Source organism: Myiozetetes cayanensis, unplaced genomic scaffold (genome assembly GCF_022539395.1).
Source record: "Myiozetetes cayanensis isolate MyiCay16 unplaced genomic scaffold, myiCay2020 scf34, whole genome shotgun sequence".
NCBI lineage: Eukaryota > Metazoa > Chordata > Aves > Passeriformes > Tyrannidae > Myiozetetes > Myiozetetes cayanensis.
This window is the reverse complement of record NW_026087566.1, coordinates 1,667,100-1,692,950: the sequence shown is the minus strand read 5'-3', so window position 1 is coordinate 1,692,950 and position 25,851 is coordinate 1,667,100. Positions and strand designations below refer to the sequence as shown.

The 25,851-nt window shown below is 46.5% G+C and overlaps 1 protein-coding gene across 7 annotated transcripts in view; it reads right to left on the bottom strand.

Annotated features, from left to right (window-relative positions):
• Window positions 1–25,851, bottom strand: part of TANC2 (tetratricopeptide repeat, ankyrin repeat and coiled-coil containing 2) — a 202,057-nt gene that overhangs the window by 118,256 nt on the left and 57,950 nt on the right. For 3 of the 7 annotated variants that reach the window (XR_007630274.1, XM_050327573.1, XM_050327574.1), the window contains exons 4-5: window positions 13,108–13,179; window positions 9,095–9,274 (exon numbers count right to left, since the gene is read on the bottom strand). Coding sequence is in view for 5 of the 7 variants with exons in the window: in XM_050327573.1 (XP_050183530.1) it covers window positions 9,095–9,274; window positions 13,108–13,179 (252 nt within the window). In the remaining 2 variants the exon portion in view is untranslated. Of the gene's footprint in view, window positions 1–2,270; window positions 2,788–9,094; window positions 9,275–13,107; window positions 13,180–25,851 lie in introns of those variants that run through there. The other 4 variants (XM_050327576.1, XM_050327575.1, XM_050327577.1 and 1 more) reach the window with 4 other exon arrangements.

The following is a 25,851-nucleotide window of genomic DNA, read 5'->3' as shown; positions in this document are numbered from 1 at the left end:
ACAATTTCTATCCCCGAGCCTCTGAAGAGCCACGGAGGTTCACGACTGGTTTTTTTTTTGCCTTTTTAACATTATCTGCACTACAGAAACTTTTGGGGTTCTTCCTTTGTTTAAGCATCTCCAGCATGATGGGAAAGGCAGAGCTGTTCTCACCTTTTCCCAGCTCCAGGGCTGTGATGACATGTTTACCACATCCTCTGCAAGGCTGAGCAGTCCAACAACCTCGATGCAAATAAATACAATCCGTGGGAAGAGCAAATTCTAAAGGTTCTGCAGGGCTGGTGGGCAGGCAGCAACCTCACCAACACCGAGGGAAAATGTGGGATTTTCTGCATCTCTCCCTTGCAATTCCTACTCTGTCAATATGGTGTCAAAACAAGACAGAATGGGGTTTGTCTTATAAACAGCACTGGGGCAAATCCAACCTAGAACTGGTCTTTCAAAAGCCAATAAATATAAGTCGGTTTTTTCCTTGCTTTCATTAAAAAAAAAATATAAAAATTACATCCAAACTATGCAGAAATCAATGCAAAAACATCATGAGTTTGACAGATCTCCAGCAAACAAAAGCCCCTCCACGCAGGATTTGGCTGAATTCCAAAAGTTACAAACAGACATACTATTTATCTGCATAAATTTCAGAGCTCCACAAAACTGAAGTGGGAAACTTTCCCACTTCACACGAAGAGTTCTGTTGGTTTAATAAAGATAAATGTGCGTCTGTGGGCACACAGGGGCACGCTCATCCACCTGTTTCATCTCTGCAAGCCCAGTTGGTTTCCATTTAAGTGTGTGCCTTGTCAAAACAAATCACAAGTCCAAAAATAAGGGACGAAGAATCCCAAAAATGGATAGTAAGAACTGGCACACCAGGGGAAAAAAAATACTCAGCGCACGTTACCGTAACTCGAACGGGATCCTCCTCCTCCTCCAGCAGGTTCATTGCTGGAGGCAAAATCCCAGACAATCTGAGGTTGGAAAAGACCTCCAGGACCATGGAGATCAATCTGTGCCCGATCTCCATCTCGTCCCCCAGCCCAGAGCACTGAGTGCCACGTCCAGTCCTGCCTTGGATACATCCAAGGATGTGACTCCACCACCTCCCTGGGCAGCTCCTTGAGTGCCTGACAGCCCTTTCCATGGAAAAATTCCTCCTGAGGCATCGGGGTTTGTCACGTGAAGGGTTTAAGACAGGACTGAAAAGCCACTGTGCCCAAAGCACGACCAAGTGTTGCTTCTCTGTGCGTGTCAGGTCGGTTTTTAAAATCAATAATTCTGATAAAATACAAGCTTTCTACTTGTGAAACCTCCAGACAGCTGCAGATTGCATGGCAACAGGGGAAATTCAATGGAAAATGAATTGTGCCCTGAGAAAGCACATCATGCACCTTGAAACCCCCTGAATGTGGAGGCACTTTCCAGGTAAGTGGGTCCCTTGGCTCTGCTGTGCATCCCGAGATGCAGAGTGGGCCTCCCACCCAACCTCCACTCCTACACAGAAACAGGATTTTCACATCAGTGCCGTGCCCACAGTATGACAGAGAATTCAATAAAAAGAAATGCAAGCACACTGCAAACGTTATGGTATAAAAATACCTTAAAAAGGGCAAAAGCTGTCCTGCCACCAACAATTTTAAGCACAAAAATTAGCTGCAGCATGAGCACCAGGCACTTCCACAGCTTCTCCTCAAATCACACCTTGATAACGACTGATTATTTGTGTTTCGAGCAGCACTGAATTAAAACCCTCACTCTTTTCAGTGAAAAGCAAATATCTCCCCCTCTCAGCACATGGGGGTTTTATAACCCATTCAAATCTCATTTGTGGTCATTTTGGAATAGAGAAGGAAAACCTTATCTCAATCCTATTGTTCTAACATCTTAAAAACAAACCACTTGGTATCTGTAGCATTTTCAGCTCATTCCCCCAGCAGATCCACTCCAGCAAATGCCGAGAAATGGAATTTTTTCTCACCGCACATTCATTTTGTTTCGTGGGAGAAATTCTGCTCACACCCCAGCGAGGAGGTGACAAACTCAGGATTATGTAAAAACTATTGCAACAACAGCAACTACAAGGCAAATAACCAGCAGCAGCATCACCCCCCTTCCTGACACCAAATCCCTCCTAGTAATGGCTTCCTTGCCAAGCAGGAGCCCCAGAATCCCTCATTGCACATCGATTTCCTGCAGTCAGAGGAGGCCGAAGGAACACCAAACATAATTCCACTCAAAGTCCAGGCAGCACCACAAAGTGGCCAAATACTCACAGGGCTTTGTCTGCTCTCCCCCATCCCCTGCGCGTGCAGCCCGGCGAGCGGAGTCGGCCAGGCTGGGAATTCAGGGCTCCCAGTGCCTGGAGAGCAGCACTCCAGCCTGGATCCTCCTCTGGTGCCCCCCTCTCCCCGGCGCCGGCTCCATCCTGCTGCTCCCCACGTCAGGATGATGTTACAGGTGACACCTCCCGCTGCTGATGTCAAGCTCCGCTCCCAAAAGCACAACCGCCCGGCTCCCTGCGGGCGCCCGCCGCCCCTCCGAGCGTCACCTCCGCATCTTCTGGGGGCCACCCAGCGGCTCCAGGAGGATTCTGGAGAAGCTCCGTGGCCACACAGAGCCTTCCCCTCTTCGCCAAGTCCCCCCCCCGAGCTGCTTGAATTCCTTCCGGAACGCTGCAGCAAACGCAGCCTTTACGCCTCCCTTGGGGGGCAAACCGAAGGATTTCTACGGTTTCTTTCTGTGGCGCAGCTTTAATTTGCTCTTTTTTTTTTTTTTCCTAGAGCCAAGTGCTGAAGGAGCAGGGAAATAAAGGAGCAGGAGGCAGGAGTGAGTGGTTCAGGGATGCTCTCCCGGAGTAAGCCGGGGGGCTGGCGATGCAGCCCAGGACCGGAGCTGATGAATGGTGCAGTGCTGCTGTTGGCATGGCAACTAAGGGGAAAAAAAGCAGCACCATATAAGGAGTTGTCACATGGATTCTGGGAACAATTTATACTAAAAGGCTCTAAGCCCTTGGATGCTTTAAAGCTGCAGCAGCCCCTTCTTGGTGGGCACAGGTTTCATTGTTCACACTGAAGGAATGGGCACAAAGCTCCCAGCACACGGTTGTGTCCAGCCTGGACCACATCTGCCCTGGGAGAGTTGTGCCAAAACACGATGAAAGAACATGGTTTTGCAGCATGCTCAAATAACTGGAATTAAAATAATTCAATTTATCAATTAAGGGAAGTGGCCAGATGATAATAATGACTCAAATGAACGTCTGTGATAACGTGGGTACCACCGAGCCCTCCCAGAGCCACACAGGTGAGGAGCTCTGCCCACACAGAGCGAGGCTGAGATGAGCCAAACTGCAGCACCATCAGGTGGCTGAGAGCCTGAGTGGCACTGCCACCAACACAGATGCTGCCACTGCTCCCAGGGACAGGAAAAACATCCCCAAATCAACCTCCAACCCAACCGCTGCTGGGCAAGGAAGGCTGGTGGTGCCCACAGAGCATCTCCAGGTACAGCAGAGCAGGGAAAGCCAACTGACAGACAGCTGCCACAGCAAGCTGTGAGCAAGGCCAGGGTTTGTATTCCACGTGCAGCAAGGAGCAGGAAAACCACACTACTTTCCACAATCATCATCAGCTTTTCTCTTGACACACAAAGAGACAGTGCACTGGGATCGAGAGGATCAAACACCAACACAGACTGCACTTCTGGAGTCTGTGCTCAGCAACTGAAACCTTAACATTTAAAAATCCTTCCCACTGATGTGGGACTCCGTTGTATTTGAACAAACAGAGAAACTCAGACTGGTTTGGGTTGGAGGGGATCTTAAATCATCCAGTGCCACCACCTGCCACGGGCAGGGACACCTTCCACTAGCCCAGGTTGCTCTCAGCCCTGTCCAACCTGGCCTTGGACACTTCCAGGGATCCAGGGGCAGCCACAGCTTCTCTGGGCAAGCTGTGCCAGGGCCTCCCCCACCCTCACATGGCAGAATCATCATTAAGGTTGGAAAAGACCTTCAAGATTATGAAATCCAACCATCAACGCCAGCACCACCCTCACGTTCCAGCACTAAACCATGTCCTCAAATGCCACATCCACACGTCTTTTGAACGCTTCCAGGAGCGGTGACTCCACTGCTTCCCACATGTGCCAGCCCAGCTGGTTTCCCCCCCACCAAAAGCACTCCCACCCCTGAAGATGTGCCTCATCATCTCTCACGCTGCCACCCAGCCGAGCTGGTGCATCACTTTGGAGAGAGAGAGAGAGAGAGAACAAGTGGTCCCGGGGGCTGCAATCATTAATCTGGGCTTGTCAGCACTGAACAAGAAACAATTAAAAGTTTTTAAGTAGAGAGAGCTCAGCTTTTTAATCCCACAGTTACGATTAGCATGGAGAATATTGAACCACTTGCTGAAGACACGGAGAAGGGAGATGGGACAATCCTCATGGCTATTCCCAAGAGATGCAGGAGGGATGGGGAGGTGACAAGATGCCAGCACTACAAATGACAGGGGTGATGGTGGCACAGGGGATGTTGTGGGTCCTTACTGCTGTCACTGTAAGTCTCCACCCTGCTCTGCCCTGATCTGAAGGATTTAGTCAAAGAATACACACATTTTCTTCAGCAAAGAGGCTGCTGTTAACTGCCTGAACACACCTAGGAATAGTCCCACTCACTCCTGTGAAGTTTATTCTCAGGGAAAACTTCCCACATTCCCAAAGCACAAGGGAGGAACGTTCTCAAAGCAGAGGGTTTGCCATGAAACCAGTTCCCTGGGCCCATGCCTTTGAAGACACTAATTCACAAGAAAGCAGCTAATTCACAGCAGATCCAGGAGGGATGAAGCCTCTGAGAATCCAAACCGAAGCATCTAGGCCAGGTTTTCCTTAGAAAAACACCATTTCTTTCCTAAATTTCCTGCTAATATCCCCCCCCACCTCCACCACCTCCTCCCTCTGAGCACACACGTGCTCTTTCTAAGAGAATCCTAACGCTTGCAATCTGTCATTCAACGGGAGGGGGGGAAAAAAAAAATAGCAAGAGCCAAGCAGAGCGATGAATAAAATTATCCCTGCGCATATAAATGTGCAATATGTAAATGAACACTCCTTCCCCAGGAGGAGGAGGAGGAGTGGGGTGCGGCACAGGGCTTTGTGTGAACCCTCTGCACGTGCTGGGTTGCACAGGAATGGAAGAAACCATCGGGAGCTGGGATTTTTTTCAGCCCAATATCTCATTTATTAACCTAACAGGAGTATTTTTGGTGCCGATTCGTGAAAGAACTTGGAGACATTCATCCCCTAAGCACCCTCCTGGAAAGCAATGCTGTCCTCAAGGCAGGTATAGAGCATTATTTTCAATGCAGCCATGGTTTTGAGGAAGAAATAATAACACACTTGTCATGTATGGTAGAATATTTAACCCCATTGTTTCGAAAGCAGTCGCTCTCTGTTCAACAAACACGGCGACTTTTCAGTGGTAATTTCATTCCAGACACAAAACAAAATGGTGTCTTCACTTACTTATCCTGGGCTGGGAGGTTCTGCTTTCTTTTTATTATGTATTTTTCACATTACACTTGCTAATAAAGCCACCGTTGTTAAAAAAAAAAAATATATTAAACAACATCAATTGAGGTTAAATGTGCTGATTTTAAATATGTTCTCAGCCAGTGCTAAACAAGAGGTGACACAGGCAGGAGGGGAGAGCTGATTACTTATGCTGCCTATTACTTCACCCCTCAGAGCCACAATGACCTTAGTTTTCTTAATCACCAGACTATTCAGCAGAGTGGAAATTGCACCCACATGGAATATTTATCACCCTCTGAATCCAGCCAAGTCTCCATACCCAGCAAACCCAGATACCAACACGTGAGTGACCTCAGCTCCTCTGGACAGAAAACCAACACCCTGTGGAATGTGTTCCTGGGGCTTTTTACCAAAAACAGACATTTTAACTTTTCTGTGGATGAAAAGCTGACTTGGTTCCCAATCAGCTAGATTAAGAACTTTAAAAGTTTATATTATCATAGAATCATGGAATGGTTTGGGTGGCAAAGGATCTTAAAGATCCAGTGCCACCCCCTGTCATGGGCAGGGACACCTCCCACCAGCCCAGGTTGCTCCAACCTGGCCTTGGACACTTCCAGGGATCCAGGGGCAGCCACAGCTTCTCTGGGTAACCTGTGCCAGGGCCTGCCCACTCTCACAGAGAACAATTTCTTTCTTATATCTAACCTAAATTTCCCCTATTCCAGTTTTAACTCATTCCCCTTTATCCTCTCACTACAGTTCCTGAGGAAGAGACCCTGTCTGGCTTCCCTGTATCCCCTTCAGATACAATCAGGCTGCTGCAAATATCTGGTAAATGGTCTCAGGAATTAAAGCTTTAGGAAAAAAAAATTAAATATAAGAGACAATGAAGATTTTTATGTAGCAAACAGTCCCATCCTCTCCCCAGCCCCTCTGCAGATATGGAATTATGACAGGAATGGGGTAGTCCTTACATGAATGTCTGCAAGGAGCAAACAGCATGAAAAGCCCCTACAATTGGATAAATTCTCGACAATTTTCCATGCTCTGAAGGTCCCTTTGAAAAATCCATGTGGCAACTGTCAGGCAGACAAAAGCCTCTCTTTGTAACTTCAGTCTCCCAGAATCACCCTCATCCCTCCTCCAGCAGAAATCACTGCTCTTATTGTGTAGGATTAACCACTGGAGAGCAGAACGAGACACAGGAGAGGAGGAAACCATCAGAGAATCACAGAAACACGGAATATCCGGAGCTGGAAGGGACCCACAAGGATCCTCACAGCCAGTGAGCCTGGGCAGAACCTCTCTGTGCATTCACTGTTCAGCTCCTGGCGCCTTATTTTCATCTGAAAGCTCCCACAGTCACATGAAGATTTTTGAATCAAGTTGCTTATCAATTCTGCCAGGTTTGGAGTGTGCTGTGATAGCATTTACCAGGCTGCTGTAAAATCAGGGAGGCTTATGGGGTGAAACTGGGGAGAAACACATCAAAAAACAGCTCAAGCTGTGAAGTTGTCTTCCCAAATCTAATATTAACTCCAAATTTTCTTTATGTTTTCGATCATGCTGGTTTACTGATCAATAGAACTGATGAGGGTCTTTATAATCTGGCAGTCAATGTCCCCTAGCAAAAAATAAACCCCCAACTTTTCATCTGTTGTTAAATGTCATTCCCCAGCCATCTCATCCAAGGGAATGGCATCAAGTTGTGCTGGGGAGCTTTAGGTTGGATCTCAGGGAAAGGTTCTTCCCCCAGAGGGTGGTTGGCACTGAACAGGCTCCCCAGGGCAGTGGGCACAGCCCCAAGGCTGCCAGAGCTCCAGGAGGGTTTGGACAACGCTCTGAGGGACAGGGTGGGGATTGTTGGGGTGTCTGTGCAGGGCCAGGGGTTGGATCGATGATCCATTGTGGGTCCCTTACAACTCAGGATATTCTATGACTCTTTCTGCTGCTGAGGGCTATTTTTCCTTTCTAAATCTCTCAGATTAGTAGTAAATAAGAGCCAGACAACAAGGAATAGTTGAGGAAATGTTGACAAATACTCTGAACAACAAAGAGCAGAAGCGCTGCTTTCCCTGCTCCTTTCCACGTCACCCTATGAGAGCAAACAAATTCCTGTCACAACTGCAGGAGGGTGGAAAACAAACTCCTTCCTTTTACAGTGTCAAGAGTAAATTAAACTAATAATTTAAAAAATCTACTCCACCAATGCAAGGAAACACATCCTGAATTCAAAGTGTATCGGGAGCTCTGCCGGAGCCATCGAGACAGGGACGTGCAGAGCATGAGCAGGGGTTGGTACATGGGCCTGGCTCCAGCTGGAACAGGAGATCCCAAACAGATGGAAAAGGGAAAGTATGCAAGCAGAAGGCAGATGTAGTCACCTTCCCAACCCATTTCCAATGGAGTTCTGGGTGTCACCCCAAAATGGACCTCTGAACAAATCTGGGAGCCTGCACTTTTCTTCTCTTGCTTCTGTGCAATAACAATTATATCAGCATTTCACTGCCACCATCCTGCTTTGTACCCAACCTTTCCAGGTCTGCATTTCACAGCATATCACGTCCAGATCACACTGACAGAGGAATGTTTCACCAGGTGAACACCTGCAGCTCTAGCCCACCCTATGTGAGGGTGAGCACAGGCTCCAGTGAGCTGCCCAACCCCTGGGGTTTGTAGGAATCCTCATCCCTCTCCTCGAATTTACCACCTGCAAGAGCCACTGCTGGAATTCCAGGTCTTTTGAGGAACTACTGGGATGCTCCAAAGAGCAGCCCTGCCCAATCATGGAATTGTGACTCTGCCACAACTCAGAATCCTCTCCCTCTTGTTCTCAATTTCTCCTTTCAACAGCGGGCAGGGGAAACAAAAGGCACCAAGTGTATCAGAGCTCCCCAGTAGGTCAGATTATAGACAGGAAAAATGCTTTTTGGAGGTTTCCCTCAGTACAAGCACAGGACAATGGCTGCTTTTTCTTAAAGGTGGACACAGAGTGGGGTCAGATTTTAGGCAAGACACAAGTTTTTCAAACTGTTACCAGTAGAAACACTTTTTTTCCAGGCTTTTATACGGATGCTGCACTCTAAGTGCTTCTGAAAATCCAACTACTTCACCATCTCTAGGTGTTCAAACCACAATCCCAGTAAATCAGATAAACAAAACAGTTTCAAAATATGCATGAATTACCAAAAAAAAAAAAAAAAGATCACTTTGCTGTAGAAGTTTATCGTTTCTCTGATGTTCTCTCAGCATTCAAAATTTAAAGCATCAAGATCTTTGAAATTACTGCACAGCGGAAGTGTTAGAAAAACCACAACACAAAGCTGAACCAAAACACACTCTGCTAGAAATTTCTCAAAAACTAGAGAACATTTGTAAACCAGAGAGATCTTTTTCAGAACAGAAAGATTTCTCTGTCGGCACGAAATCCAATCCATCCCTGCGTTTGACCAAAGCAGCTGCTTTAACAAACGAGGGAATGACTTGGATACAGAAGCCTCTTTCTTACAGATTTTTGCACCAACGGACCTTTAAAAGCCCCAGTGAAGTTCATTAAAGTCCTTACCAGTTAACTTCTTCACAGGTTGGAGCCGAACACTGATAGACTGATGTGTGAGTAAGGGGGAGGATGGAAGGGAGCGGGACATGCCCTCCATAATCCGAATGTGCTGCATACCTTCGGTCACTGGGAGAGGAGGAATAGCGTAGTCAGGTTCAAAAGCACAGTCGTTCTCTGTGGAGGTGCCTGGTGGGGAGAGGAAAAAGCCAAATGAACTGGTTAGAAACCAAGGGAGAGAGGATCCTGTTTTGTCATTTCAAGGCAGGGATCGGTGCCCTGCGGCAGAGTCGCCTCGCTGGCTGCTTTCCTGTGTTCCTCTTGACCAGCCCTGACACTTCCCTTAAAGAAATTATACTTTGGAACAGCATCTCAGCACCCCTCTCTACAAGATGAACAGCAGAACCATGAAGAATTTCTTTCAGTATTCTTAATTTGTCTGTCAAGAGTCTGAGAGTCGCCGGTTTTCAACACAGCGATCATCACCAAACCGATGGCTTTTATAGATTGTGGGTTTCTAATAAAAAACTCTTCCAGTTGAATTGAATTTCAAAATGAGGACCTTCAGCCCCAAAAGAATCCCAATCCCCAAATAAAATGAAAGGACAAAAGCCTCCAATAACAAGCACCAGCTCCAACTCTCCCCAGAGACACACAAAGCCCATGTGGGGGTCACATCACTGAAGATCCACATGTAAGACACAAAATAACATGAAAACAAGTGGAGATAGAACAATAAAAGCACATTTTGCTAATTGGTGCAATCAATATTAATGACAAATGAAGGGCAGGTGCTCCAGATCAGCAAGAGTCAGGAGCCAGAAGGTTCCTCCCATTAGCTGCAGACACGGAAAGCTCGGGGTCAAGGACACCTGGATCTCCACCTCTCATCAGTAAGATGAACAACCTAACCCAGACTACTAATAATTCATCTGCAAAACCAACTTGAAACTGTTAACATGAACATTTCATTACTAACAATGTGAGAAGGCCACACTTCTGCCACAGCATTACGAGACGGATTTTGGCTTTTAAGTGCCTGCTGATGTTTTCCCTCCACAAAGACATTCCTTATTGGATTTCCACTGGATAACTGTGCTGTTCTCAATGGCTTGTGAGAATATGTTCACAAGAGAAAATGTAACTGCTGGACAGAGGACCTGAACTTGCTGCTGACTCTGCCAGCCCGGTCAGGCTCCCTGGGAGCTGCAGGGAAGACAAACCAGCACTGCTGCCAAAACTGGTGCCAACAAAACCAGCCTACAACAGGTTTTCAAAGTGCATTTGGCACCAGGCATGAAAAAAAAAAAATTGCCACCACTGATTTTGATTCTTAAAAACAGTTTGAATTGCCTCAGGTTAGATTTTAGGGAACAATAAACCAGGGGCATCTCCTGCACCTTAAGGTCTAGGAAAGACCTCTGAGTCCACGTGTATTTCACTGGATATTACGGTGTAAGCTCCCAGTGTCTTTCATCAATCTGCCTAAAATCAAGGGCAGGATTTTATACAGGAATAAAGTAACTATTGGCAAAGCTTTCAGTAGCATTTTCCCTCTTAAAATTCAAATGCTTCACAACAAAACAGCGAACTCGCAAAACTCCCACAAGGTTACCACCTTCATTCCACAGATGTCAAAATTCCTCTCTGCCCCTTGGCAGAGTAAATGAACACACACACAGAGTCACTGAAACAGTCTGAAATTTGTTCTGGTGAGAAAGAACATTGGGTTTATCAAACCCTGGAATCAGGGATCATTCATGGCTGAACTGGAACTTGGGCAGTTTGCCTACAGAATACACTTAAATAGAATGTTACTGCAAAGTGCATATTTGAACTAATTAACTATTTCTTGGAGTTCTACAAGATATAATCACAGAATTGTTCAGGTTGGAAAAGACCTTTAAGATCATCAAGTCCAATCATCCACCAGCACCATCATCATGTTCACCACAAAACCGTGTCAAGTGCCACATCCACACATTTTTCAAACACTTGCAGGGATGGTGACTCGACCACTTCCCTGAGCAGCCTGTGCCAGGGCTGGACAACCCCTTCCAGGAGAACAATGTTCTTAATATCCATCCTAAACCTCTCCTGGCACAACTCGAGGCTGTTTCCTCTTGTCCTGCCAACGAAGCTTTGCAGACACTGTGACACTTGAGCATCGCAAGGCAAACGTGGAACAGCAAGAAGACAGCTGCCCCATTTCAGTTGGATGCTTTATCCAAGGATAATAAACCCCCTTAACCCACCAGCATGGAAAATACCCACTAACATGTGCAGTGATGGGGACAGAGCAGGGCAAAGTTAAATACAATATTTCTATGGAGCACAGAGACTCCTTCCACACTGCAGAAAGTCTGCATCTACAACTGCACCCACTGACCCCAAGGGAAACATGCAGCTCAGAAGCTCGTTTCTCCAAGAACTTGGAAGCTTTTTTGACCCTTTTTTCCCCTCTTATGGTGACACTTCTTGCTAGTTACTGCAGTTCCTTGACCCACTCAACAGGAACAGGTTTAGTGATTCTTGGACAAGGATTTGCAACAAATCTGCCCAAACTCACCCCCTTTCCCAGAGCAGGGAAGATCCCGAATATCCAGGCTGAAAGGGAACCTGAGAGAGCAGGGAGTGTGCAAGGAGTGTTGGAGGTAGCTCCCAGCAGCAACTCTGCTGCTCTACCCTGTAACAAGAAACCACATGGGCCAGACACAGGGAAGGACATCACAGGGGGCCCTGTGAGGCTCAGCCTCCAGCAGTAACACAACAGCATCTTTATCTGAGCTCAGAAAACCTGGGGAAGAGCAATATCAGGGTTCATTCTGCACCCTGATGCACAGCTCCTTGTACACAAGTGGCCACAGGGTGTATGAGCAGCTGCAAATTCCCTGGCTCCTTCCTGATTTTATTTTCACTCTATTTTAAAAGGAGGAAGTTTAAAATAAGAAATTTAAAAGCAGTAATTAAAAGATCCTATGTGAGCAGAGCAAGCTGACACTTCTCAGGGGTTTTAACTCCCGGTTCTGGTCGTAGCTTCCACTCAGTCATTTCACCCGGGCAATGCTGGAATACTGCCAGAAAAGAACAACACTCTGGAGAAAAAGCTTCCATAATAAGTCATTAGGACACCATGACAACAACAGGCTCGAACCTAAATGAAAGGAAAATTATCGCTGCAATCCCAATGAGAAAATGAGTCAATGCACGTAAGCACCTACTAGAGCCCTGCTTCCCAAAAATGCTGCTCAGTCTCAAAGCTGTGTGAAAATACAGCATTTGCACAATCCTCACAAATGAGAAAATGCTTAAAAACTAAGTAAAGCTGTTTCAAAGGACACCTAAGCCAGCAGAGATCTAAGAGCTGGTGCTGTCAGGGACAGAAATCCCCATTACACGGCTCTGTGTGCTGTTAACCACCAAACCTACTCTGAGTGATGGGTACTCAACAAAGAGTTTGTACAATTGTTATTTTAGTAATATAAAACCTATTTTTAGCACTGTCTTCCTCAGACCTTTCGCCCTGTTCCTGCAGGATGAAGGAAACCAAAGCTGAAGATGAAACATGGGGTTGTTCAGCCCCCGGGCAGGTACACACGGGTCCTTCTCCATCCCATCCCAGGGTTTGGAGAGGGATAACCTGGTTATGGAGAACCTGCCAGGCTCCCAACTTTGCCATCAGGGGGAAAGCAAGTGGAAATTTGGAAACCAAGTGTTGGTTGGGGCTGCCACGAGCTGAAGAACTCCAGCACCACGAGCTCCCGTGGTCCCTCCAGGTGGAACACAGAGACACCGCGCTCTGCAGGTGCCAGGAATTCCTGCTGAGCCAGGAATTCGGATAAACTCCCTCAACCTCACACACACTGCCTGTTCTGGGCACCTCAGCCCGTTTCTGGGCAACAACCACGGGCACAAAGTCCTTCAGATCACACAGTTTGGACGAGAAAACACGAGACGTGGGAGGCACCGAAGGTGAACACACGAGACGAGTCCCCCGAGGCAGAACAACACTCAGGTTTTACCTTGCCCAGCTCGGCTCTGACGGGAGTCTACACTTGCCTGTCTTCGGTCTGGTGGCTCCTCGTTCCCTCCATCTGCATGAGAACCAAAACAGCACAAGTAGAACATCATAGTGGACAGGTCAGGCAGATGCAACTTTTCCTTGAGTCCCATCACCTATCTCGGGAGAAGGGCAGGGCAAAAGGTCCCTCTGGCAGGTTGGAAGTGGGGAAACCGCTGCCCGACTCGGCTGCTCCTTCCAGCTTCTCCCCAGCTCACTGCACATGGAATCCGTGAGGTCCTTGGGATAGCAGGATTTTAATTGCTCCTACTGACCCCCCCCGGACCATTTGAATGAAATAGGAACCAAATTCAACGAAAATTGTGCATCTTCAGCGAGTTCCTCCACTTCGGTCCGTTATTATCTCAAAATATAAAAATACCGAGCATTGGAATAAAGAGCTCTAGGAGAGGAGGGAAAAAAAAAATGGAACTATGAAATTTGAAACTGTGTCCCTCTAAAATTATTTGTCAGCTAAAAGCTGGGAAGAACAGAGCCTCTCGTTACATCATCTCGAAACTCTTTAGGGAAGCAGCCACAGCTCAGAAATCCCCAACCCATCTGGAGAAATACAGAGTGGGACACTGGGTGCAATATTATACAATTAATTACAGGCTGCTCTTCATTGATCAACTGACCAGATTAGAAACAATAGATTCACCCATCAATACAGATGCTCGAGTACATGGGATTTCTGGCAGCTGGGAGCACAGAGAAGCCCAGCTCTGCACACTGGGGAAACAGCAAAGCCAGGGGTTTCAAATGCAGGATGTATTTCCAGTGGTTCTTATCCCTTATGGCAGGGGAAGGGGGAAGCTTCCAGAATCTTTAAAAGTAAGTTTTGAATTCTTAAACAGCTGTTTAAAACCTCAATAGTCGGGTTTAGCATCGAAGCTTTTTGATGCTACTGAAAGCAGCTGCACTCTGATATATTTATAACTCTGGATATCTCTAAAGGAGTTATTTGTTGGAGGGTCCTGCAATGCCACAAAGTAATTTAACTTTATCAACTCCTTTTACATGTGAGTTATGTCTGGCTTGAAGGGAATTGCAGCACAAGAGCAGAACTGATACGGAGATCAAAAATTTCAGTCTACCCCACCCCAAAATAAAAAAAAAAAAAGTAGGATCTCAGCCCAGGCTGGAGGATGTTTTTTGTTTTGTCTCCCCTTCCCAGCCCTCAGTTCCACTGAAGCCCCTCTCAGGCACCTTGAACAGGTGCCAGCAAGGCCGTTTTCTGTCACCTTTGCATCTTTCCCTGCTGACAAAGCAGCTGCACGTGAAGGTCATTCAGCTGCAGCAACCCAGAGTATCAATTTATACCAACTGCTCCCTCCCCCAGAAGGCATCGACTGCCAGGAGTCAGGGGGGCCACAGGCCATGACACTTCCCCTGCTCCCTTCTCCACTCTGGTTGCCAGAAGGATGTGACACTGCAACCACCACTGGCTTGGGCAGGGCTGTGCACAGAGCTCACATCATCACCATCATCATCATCAATATCACTAAATGCCCACAGCCATGAACTCCCACGGTCAACCTCTAAGCCACGGAGAAAACAAAAACCTCTGAGCTCTGAACATAAATCCAAATGCAAAATAATTATAAGGGCTGAATGTTGCAAAATAAGAGGAAGTCCCAGCACTAAAATCAGGAGTAAAACCCTGTATTTGTCCAAAGCCACCTGATCATCAGCAAAAGACAAACTTCATCCCTGGAAGTGTCCAAGGCCAGGTTGGACGGGGCTTGGAGCAACCTGGTCTAGTGGAAGGTGTCCCTGCCCATGGTAGGGGGTGGAATGGGATAAGCTTTAAGGTCCCTTCCAACCCATCCCAAGTCTGGGATCTCTGATGATTCTATGAATCAATCTCTTTGATCACCTGGAGAGAGAACACCTCTCCTGTACCATCACCTGGGTCTATCAAACCCAGCCTGGAGACAGGACACGCTCGTCCTTGTTGGTCCGCAATTTTCCCGGGATAAACACGGTTTTTCCTTGCAGAATAGTGGTTTATTCCATTTCCACCTGCGATATGGGCCAGAAATAACTCGGTGGAAGGTGGGTTTGGGCAGCAGCTGCTCCCCAACACGCTCCAACACCCAATGGTGGAACACAGAACGGTGACAACGCTCCGCCAAAGCCGTCGGGGTGGAGAAGAGGAACAGCTGCACAGGAGCCAGAGTCTGGGACACATCCCAGCAACTTACACGATGTGTGAGGGGGGGGAGAGAAAGCCCACAGCAAATTAACTCCCTGAACGAATTTAGGAGGGTGGGAGAGGTAAAAATAAACCGGATGATTCAGCAGATATTAAATCGTCAGTCGACACACGGGCGCTGCTGCATCCGCAGCGAAGGTGGAGCTTGGGGGAAACCCAGGGCTCAGCCTGGTGGGCTCACCCTCATCCTGGGGCTTTTGAGGAATAGTTTAAGAAGTCCCCCAGCCAGTGGGTAGCTCTCCCTGTGACAGAGGTCCAGCAGGGCAGGCTGGGCATAACCCAGGGGTTCACTGTAAGGCTGTCCCACAGGCTCAGGGTTGTTTTGGGAAGCCCTTTACCCTCTGCCCACAGACCACCAACCCTCCCACCTGCCCTGCCCTGCACAGTCAAGTAAAAACAGTGGAAAACACGCAGCATCCTGCAGCAGATCCAGGCAGGAGGGATCCTCCAAGGTGGGAAAGAAGAAATGAAAAATACCTGGGATAAAATACACAAAAATACCAACAAATCAATGCCAGGGAGTGGAGCAGGCTGGCACCTGCAGAATGAACAAGTATGGTGAAAGGAACAGCCCCAGTTAAGAGCTGAACCACTGAACTATTTCATTTTTTATCCTCTCTTTGCTACAAATCAGAATGTTGAGCACACCCTGCTCCTGGCAGTGGAGGATCAAGGTTACCAGGGAACAACAGCACACATAATTGAAGAGTTATCTTCACATAGATGCAAAAAAAAAGGGAAATTACTGTTGCTAAGGGAATATTAATTCTCACGTTTTTCAAACTTTCAAGTGCTCGAATTTACAGCCTTGATAAAGTCCATCTCTGTGTGCACATCAGGGCTCTGTCACCCCAACAACACTCCCAGTTATTTTATTATTTATTATGCATGATTTTAGGCAGTTGTTAGTATTTGCTTCAGCAATTACTATTATTTATAGACATGACCTACTATTTGGACAATGGTTTGGGGACAGTATCACTCGTGAAGTTCAATCAACTCAGTTGCTGTAACGATTGTCAACGTGGTGAAACACCAGAGTTATTGACAAACAACCCCCACCATCCCTGATTCCAACAGCTAAAAGAGGTCACCAGCAGCAAATCATTTGTGAAATCATTGCTGGAGAACACAGCTGTCTGTGTTAATTTAAAATAAAGATCAGGACAGACCGAGAGGAACCTGGTTAAGGAGCTTTTACAGAAGTTGTAACAAGAAACAGGAAACATTCTTCACAAATGCCCAGGGAAGTGAATAATATAGTAAATATTACATTGTAAATAGTAAATATTGACTCAGTAATCTATATTCTCTTGCACCTTGCCACGAGAGGCAGGAAAACTTCTGTGATTTTTTTTAAATCTCAATGTTAAGTCCATTAAGACTCACACATTATCTTAATTTCCAAAAGATGCTGTCTCATCAGTGTCTGGCATTCCTGCAGCTGGGATGCTGGAACCTGGGGTCAGAAACCCAAAAAAGTTCCTGGTTCTGTGGTAAGCCCAGAGTAAACAGTCATGGTTATTAATCCTTTCCCTCACTTCCAAAGGGATTAAGGAATCTCAGGGATCATGGTTAGTCACAGCTTCAGCAGAGCAGCCTCTCCTACTGTAAACGGGTCTCAGGAACACTCCCTGCTTCCCCTTCTCCCCCATCCCCACCCCACCACTTCTCCACTAAACCAATGACACAACAAACCCTCCCCAATACACACAACCACTGGATTCTTTGAACGGGAAAAGAAAATCCCAAGGGTTTCAGCATTCCTGAACAAATCCACTGCACAAAGCACCGCGTGGCCATCAGCACGAGGGGGCTGCAAACGGGAGCCAGACCCCTCTGCACCGGCACATCTCATCCCAGCAAACCCCACAGCCCTTCCAATGTGATGTCAGCAAATCCCACAGCCCCTCCAGTGTGATGTCAGCAAATCCCACAGCCCCTCCAATGTGATGTCAGCAAATCCCACAGCCCCTCCAATGTGATGTCAGCAAATCCCACAGCCCCTCCAATGTGATGTCAGCAAATCCCACAGCCCCTCCAATGTGATCCCAGCAGACCCCACAGCCCCTCTGGCAGCACCTCCCGCCAGGTGTTCCCATTTAAAGGCAAACACAACGAGTTTTATACAAAATCAAGTGCCAGCAGCCCAGCATTCCTGGTTTCCTATTTCATTTCCGCCCCACACCGTGACTAAAACATCTCCCCAGACCTTTGATGTGACAAGGCAGTTTTGAAGGCAGATAATCCGAGCTGGGTGAGGCTGCTCCAGCACACCGGGAAATCCGCAGCGGAGCTGGCAGAGCTCCACTGGAAGAGCTTGATCAATAGTTTTAAATCCATATCCTAACAAAACCGTGCCTGGAAAAGGCAGGAGACTCACACAAAGCCAGCCCAGCCGTTAGGAAGGGCTCCGATCCCAGCCCAGCCCGGCATCCCTGCGGATGGAAAGCTCCGTGAGCGCGGCACAGGCGATGCGGCTCCCGACTGCCATCGTGCTCCCAGAACACACACAGGGGGGAAAATAAACCCCCAAAATAAATAAATCAATCAATCAAACCACCCTGGGAGGGTGGGAGCCCGCTGGAATGATCCCGGAGCTGCCGGAGCCAGCGCTGGCTCCGACCCTGGAGCCGCCGCAGCGATGCCGGCGTAGGACAGGGAGTTGCAAATCTTGTTCTCAGCGATCCCGATGGATTCCAGCCTGGTGAGGAATGACACGTGCCAAACGAGCCTCCTGCTGCTCTCCCGGGGTGAGCTGCGCCTGGAAAGGGGCAAAGCGTTCCCAACCGGAGCAGGAGGGGGAAAGGGGGGGCTCGGTCTGGGACTGGAAAGTTATTTTGATCAAAAATCCTTCCGGATTGTTTAGTTTGTGAGGGGGTTTTCTGCCTCAGAAAACAAGTATTAAAATTATTATTATGCTCAAATTGATTCTTAGAATAGAGTAATATAAATACTATTATTTTTGTTGTTGTTGTTATAAAATTAGCATTGTGGTAAAAATTGGTGTTATAATTAAAAATAGCGTTACTATTAAAATCCGTGCTATGGTTAAAATTAGTTATGATGATAATAGAAATCATTAAGGACTGAATAAAATTATTAATGCACCTATCCCAGCTAAAATAATTCCCTGGTGGGAGTGTTGGGGTGAAGGGGGGGCTGGGGGTGGCTGTGGGTGTTGAGTTTTTCTGATGGAACTCTAGGACAGACCTGGGTTATTAATCACTGTACCATTAAAATCCAGCTCCCCAACCACTTCTCAACAAGCTGAATCCCTTAGCACAGAATCATTTGGCTTGGAAAAGGCCTCCAAGTCCATCCTGTGCCCCATCCCCACCTTGTCCCCCAGCCCAGAGCACTGAGTGCCACATCCAGTGCTTTCCTTGGACACCTCCAGGGCTGGGCACTCCAAACCTCCATGGGCAGCCCCTGCCAAGGCCTGAGCACCCTTTCCAGGAAGAAATTCCTCCTCAGGTCCAACCTGAGGTGTTTTTCCCCTCAATCACATCCCTGCCCTGATACAAAAACCCACCCAACAAAGCACTAAAAGCTTTTCTGCTGGGTACAGTCTGTTATGGAAAGCAGTGGGAGATGGAAGTCACAAAAATGTTTTCCTAATTATAATATTGCATTTATTAATTGTTGATCCATGGGCCATCAAGAGACTTTCTTCCTTTTTTGCAAACAACCTGCCAGTATTTTAAAAATGGAAATGCCAGGCTGTGTTTTGAAACACTTTAGCTAAATTGGAAAATTAATACACATTTAAGTCAGATCGGGGTTTTAGCTCATTATATGGTAAATACAGTCCCAGTGGCCACCAGAGCAGTGAGCAAATGCAGAGTCAGCACTGCCATGGGTATGGACTGACTTCAGCTGAGTTCATGGCTTGAAAATAACTTGGAATATCATAAAATGGTCAACATTATGAACAGATACTGCTGAGTCCTGGCTTTAGCAGGCCTGATGGAGAGCAGAAACCTGGGGTCATTCCCATGTTGGTAACACACCCAAAGACCAGGACACAAGTGCTCATTATCCCATTACTGCTTAGCAAACTACATGACAGATTTTACCCATAAGTATAAAAAAATTATATGTGCACTTTATACTTGAGGGCAGTTCAAAATGCCATTAGTTAAGTATCTTATCTAAATTTATAAACAAAAGGCAGCTCCCCTAAGTACCCACATCTACCTCAGCTCAGTAATCAGTGATCTCCAGTGGAGAAAGCAATCCTTCTACACAGGAGATGGAAAACACAGTGATAAGACATTTATTTCAGATAAAATATCTGCTTTGCTATCGAACCAGAGAGGCTGATAACTCACCCAGAGCACCATTTGTCAAAACATTATTACTGCACCATTTTGCATTTTACTTCTAAACTTTCAGCTTTGTTCTGACAAGCAGATGAAGACCTTTTGTTCCCAAACCATGAGACAAGCACAAGATAAATGAGGTTAACAGGTAAAATGAGGTATGTGGCCTCCACAGACTGCTCACCTGGACCTCTTCTGCTCTGAATTTTTCTTCCTTTAAAGCAACCTGCACCACCAGCACTGCCCGGGCAACTTCCCTAAGCCCACGGGGTCATTCCCAAGTGACAGGCTCTTCATTAGCAAATCAGCATTCTATCATGCAACAAAAATGTAAAACCCTGACCTGAGGAACACACTTTGGGAGCCAAACTTCAGCACCTGCAGCGCAGACAACCCCTGCACTCGCAGTTTGGAGTTGCTGAGAGTTACCTTACAGGAAACCTTGTTGAAGATGCCCATAATTCAGTGTTTGGGAAGAGCCAGCCAGCTGGAGAAGTCACCCTGAAGTATTTAAACACTGGGACAGTGTCAGCCCTGCTGCAGCACAGAGAGATGGGACCATTCCTTTGCAGAAACCACAGAATCACTGGGGTTGGAAAGGCCCTCTAAGATCCTCCAGTCCAACCATCCCCCAGCACTGCTCCATGTCCCCAAAGTGCCACATCCACAGGGCTTTTAACACAGGGCTTCCCACTCCCTGCTGGGATTATCCCTGTTGTTATCTCAACCACAGGTTGAGGAAAACCACCCTCACAAGTGCCTGGAGGAACAGAAAGCCCCATCCCCAGGCACCCTGTGCTCACCCACCCAAGCCTTGCCACCTCCCACGCCCTCATGGGCTCTTTCCCACTCTGCCCAAACGTGCCTCAGGATTTCTCCAGCTCCTGGTAAAGCTGCCTCAAGACACAATGCCCAGAACACCTTCCATGGGGGGGAAACACAACTTCCATTATCCTTATTCCCCAACACGTAACCCAGAGCTAAAAGTTGAGCAGAAAGGTATGAAAACAAACGAGTCTTCGCTGGCACTGAAGCACAAATTGTTCCTTTTCTGGCAGCAGAACAGAATGTCATCCTGGCCCTTGGGAAGACGTGGCCTCCTGCATTCTGGGATAAGGAGAACTTAGTGTCAAACTGGATTAGCCCAGAATTAAAGCTGGTGAGACACAAAGGGAACGAGTTTTGAGGTGTTTCATCTTTCAATCGGAAGAGATGTAATAATAAATATGTATGAGTGGGGAAAAGAGGCAGGAAAACATAAAAACAAGCAGAGTATTTCCAAATATCAAGGAACAACTCGACAGACAGTCCAGTTTCTCATTTTTCAAACCTCATTCCAAGGTGGGAAAACCCTTTGTTCTGTATGGGAAGGCTCTAGGGGGAAAGTGGAAGTGGGTGATGAGGGAAGGAGGCTCGGCCATGACTGACTCCTGAATTCCGTCCCTATCATCACTGACTCCACTTGCTGCCACTCTCCATCTGTAAGTTACAAAATACTTGTAAGGCTCTAATAGGGCTGTCTGAGACCTTCAGCAACCACAAGCATTTCCAGCTTAAAATAAAAACCATGACAGATAGACTAATTATTCCAACTGACTCACTGTGTTAAAATGCAATTAACCAAAAACAATTCACACCCTATATTACATATTATTTTCTTAACTGCCACCACAAACCAAATTTTGCCTTTGCATTTGTGTTGTGTGTCCCTCTAATTGAAAGTTCAAATGGCATTTTTAGAACAGCTGAGTGGTCATCTGTCCTAAAATTAGTTGAGAAAATTGGTACAAGTGACTGAAGCTCAAAATAGTCGAGGCTGCTGCCGGCACTCAGAGATCCCTGCACAGCGACGGAACGGGAGCAGGGAAAGGGGTTTATTAGGGATTCAAAGTCCTATTGTGTAAGGAAAAGGCTCTGAAATCCCCTAAGCCCATAAGTGACATATTGAAAATATCATTTTGGCCTTGGATGAACCCGTAGGAATCCAAAGGCCGTCCAAGGTCTTCCCCTGGGAATTCCCCGGAGCGCTGCATCCCTGGGATCTTGGGAATGCTCCCCTCATGTCAGTGCTGTCCAGTACCTGGGGATGAAGGGCAGAGAGTGCAGGGGCAAAGCCAAGCCTGTGGGCATGGGAATGCTCCACAGGACATGGGCAGACCCTGCTGCTGCCTCTGAGATGCGTCTGTGCCACCTCCCTCGGAAAGGAGCTCGTGGCGAGGTGAGGGTGGGTCAGGCAGCAAATGATAGGATACAAGGGGAAATACCCTCAAGTTCTGCCAGGGGAGCTTCAGGGTGGATAACAGGGAAAATTCCTTCACCCAAAGAGTGGCCAAGTGGCCAGAGGTGGAGTCACCCTCCCTGGAAGGGCTCAAAACATGAGCGAACGTGGCACTTGGCGCTGCGGTTCAGCGGGCACAGTGGGATGCAGTCAAAGCTTGGGCTTGATGATCTTGGAAGTCTTATCCAACCTCAATCAAAACACAAGCAAAATCCCAAGTGAAATATTCTAAGGACTTGCAAAGGCTTAAGTTAACCCTGGTTTTAGAATTTAAACCTTTTTATCTTGTATAACCCCAGTACACCATATTTTAGAGTCAGAGTTGCTATGGCCAGCTGAGTCCTTCCTACACCTTCAATTAGCTTCACAGCTACCAAAACACTAATTTTTCCACACAAAACTGAGGAGTCAGTGCTGCTGATGCTCCTCAAGTGATTTTTCCAAGCTCTAAGAGTAAATTTTGTGACAGTCAGCAACGGTGTCCAGGTACGAGTCCCTTCTTCCACCCGTGGACCACAACGCTCCACCTACCCAAGGCACTTAATTCAATTACCTTGGTCAACCCTATTGATTCATCTATGACTTATGCAGGAAATTGATTTTTGGCAGAGCATTCCAGCACATTTGTAGTAGGATCTGGCACCATTAAAGGAGATCTTCCAGTTTGACACGTGCATGTGATAATCACTGTGGTAGTGTCACAATTAAATGTGCTGGGACAGGCTGGTCTAAAACTCTTCTCACTCTCCCACAATAATCATAGAAGTATTTAGCATTAGAAGGGACCTCAAAGGCCATCTAGTAAATGATGAGGGGTTTAGTACTGAAAAAAAGTCATTTACCTACGGTCTGAGTCTGAATGAGCCAGTGAAATGACAGGGGGAAAAAAATCCTATCTGAAAACCTTTTATTTCTCAGCATTTCTTTGCTTTCTCACATATATAACAGTGGGTATTATTTCCATCAGCAGCTCGTGCTGCATTCTGCACTCTCATACTGCAGTGGAATTAACTCTCCCATCCCAGCACCATCCACGTTTTTAGAAACACATCAGTACTTTTTATCAAAGTTATTTCAACCCAAAGCAACCAAAATCCTTCTTCCAGTCTGTTATCTCCTGGAATCCTAATCACTACATTTCAGAAGTTGTACTTAAGCACAACAGTAGGAATAATGCAACCCAAACATCCTCAGGAATCATCACTCTTAGTGGCTCTACTCTGCAATGGAAAAACCTTCCCAGATGCTCAGTCACCATTTATGGCCTCTGATCATAAACACCACTCGTTTTCCTACTTTGGGACAATCAGACAGTAAAATATAAAGGCAGGTTAACAGTTCTACTTAGTTGGAAGAATGAGTAATTACTTCTAAAAAAATGATTTCCCAGACACTCCTCAAGCTGCAGCAGCACTAGAGGTGCACACAACATTCACAAACACTCACAGACAGGGTTTTAATGGAATTAAATACTGACAAAATTCTGCCCCAAGATCAAATTCAAAAGGAAGAGCAACACGGGAATTTGCAGTGTCACTTTGCACCAGCGTGGATTTCCATCCATGAGACTATTCCTAGATATTCATCCATGAATTTTAGGTGACATTTCCCAACTCCACACAGTCCAAAGCTGCATCACGATGGAAGGCTCATCCCAAGTGTGGAAAAACGCTGAATTTAGGTAGGAACAACACAAGAGGGTTGCAGAGCCCAGGCATAAATCTCACTAATTAATACAATTACAGAAGCTCTTTATAGTAATTTTATTTTGATTTATCAACCAGGAGGCACAATCAATCCAGTCCTAGTGCGTTACCCGTGATGGCTTCTAAATATTTTTTGCCAATTAAAATGATGTCGGGGATTACTCAAACCCTGGTAGGTAAGAAACACTCCCTTCTGCTCCATCATTTCTAAAGGAGAAGGAAAACAGTCCCAGACAAGGACAAAGAGGTGCTGGAGTGAAAGAAAACAATTTTAGAAACAAAGAGCATCAATATTCCAGCAGATTCTGCTTCGTAAACTCTCCGTTTGAAAGGGTATTTTGTGAAGTAAAAAACCTGTTCTTCAAAGAAATGCAAGTCATGGAGCACAGATCAATACCCAGCCTGTCCTCAAAGACAAGGGGAAGTTTACCCTGGTCATATAATCCCATTAATGTGCTCAGAAACAAAAAAAAATCCCTTCCTGGTTAGAGAGAACATAAAAAAACCCCTACAAATAAATATTCTTACAGAGAGAGAAAATGGCATCAGAACCAACTATGAAGTTATTTATATGGGCAATAATCAATAGCTTAAATGCAAATAATTTTAAAATGAGTGAAAGTAAAAAAATAATTGCCTTAAGGTAAAAACCTGCCACTTTTTTTGGGGGGGGAGAGGAGAGAAAAAAATAATTTAAAAATTGGTGAAAGCACTTTGTTTTCACATCTCTGCTGCTTCTCAGCACCACAGAAGCAGCTGACAACAGCAGATGGCACAAAATTCAAACCCAGAATCTTTCAGGGGTGAGGTGAAACCTCCCCATGCCAGGAAACGGTGCAAGGAAAAGTCAGGAAGAGCAGGACATGGCTGGGGGACATTCCAGCAGGGATGGGGAATCATGAACCTCTCCTGCAGAAAGCTGAGGAGGAGGAAAATTTCCTTAACCAGCGTTTGTGTAATGTGGCAAAACCCACTAAATTTCCAAAACATGGCCCGATCTTTGACGTTTCACACGCTGAAGTTGGCTATCTGGGACTGCCCATTCCCAGCAGGAACAGAAAGAAGATTCCCATCCAAAGCTGGAGATGAGTTCTGTGGGTAAAACCACCCAGGTGTCTCGGTGGCTGCTGCAGGAACTCCTCAGGCAAAGGGGACACGGAGAACCCTCGGTGCCACAGCAGAGCACAGATGACACAGCACAGCCCCAACTCCCCCACCATCAAACTGGGCACCTCTCACACCACAAGAACAACCCAAAACAGGATTGAGCCTGGCCAAGAAAACCCCCTTTCTATGATAAAATTAAGATTAAACCCAGGTGGGGTGGTGGTTGGTGGTCCCTCTGCAGACTCTCTCACCTTGTTGTGCCGCACACGGACCATTTAACCTCGCCTCATTTTCTGGCTAACCTTTTATTTCTTTGATTTATTTCTCTATCCTCACCAGCTTTCAGGACTGTAAGGGTTACAGGGGGGCACTTTGCACCAGAATAACTTTGCTGCTAAGCTCTGCAGCCCCTCCCTTTCCCCAGGTACCTCCGTGCTCACCGCTCCTGTTACCTCTGTGGGACTGAGCCGAGCCCACCTGCAGATGCATCAACATCACCCAAACCAACAGTTTAGTGGTTAAACTGTACCATGACCACATGGACAATGCTCATGGTGGAATTGCTGAGGTGTCCTGTGCAAGGCCAGCCCCGTCCAACTCAGGCCATTCCATGATTCTATGATAGTGTTGATTTATATCATTAAATACATCTGTAATTGTGCTGTGCCTGGGCTCAACAGTGACTTGACACTCCCTCTGCCATCACCACTTAATCAGCTGTTCTGCCTCCCCCTTGCTGCCCCACTACCTGGATGAGCTGTAAATTATCTGCTAAAAAAGGTTGTGTATACATATCTTTGTTTTGCTTGGCAATTGCAACTTGAGACTGTTGAGCGTTTCATTTAATGAGGCCAAGTTTTGCATAGCATTACATTATGTAAAATAATTACACTTTAAAAATTACTGCTATGCACAAGATTATGGAGAAACCTGTTAGTGCTAAAATTATTCTATTTCTGTAGACAAACTTTGAAGTTTATTAATGAAAGTTTGCAGAGAAACAGCTGTTCTGCTGATTAAATAAATTATCACTAAGTTTTTGTGGTGCTTTCACAAGCAGGCTATTAAAGAG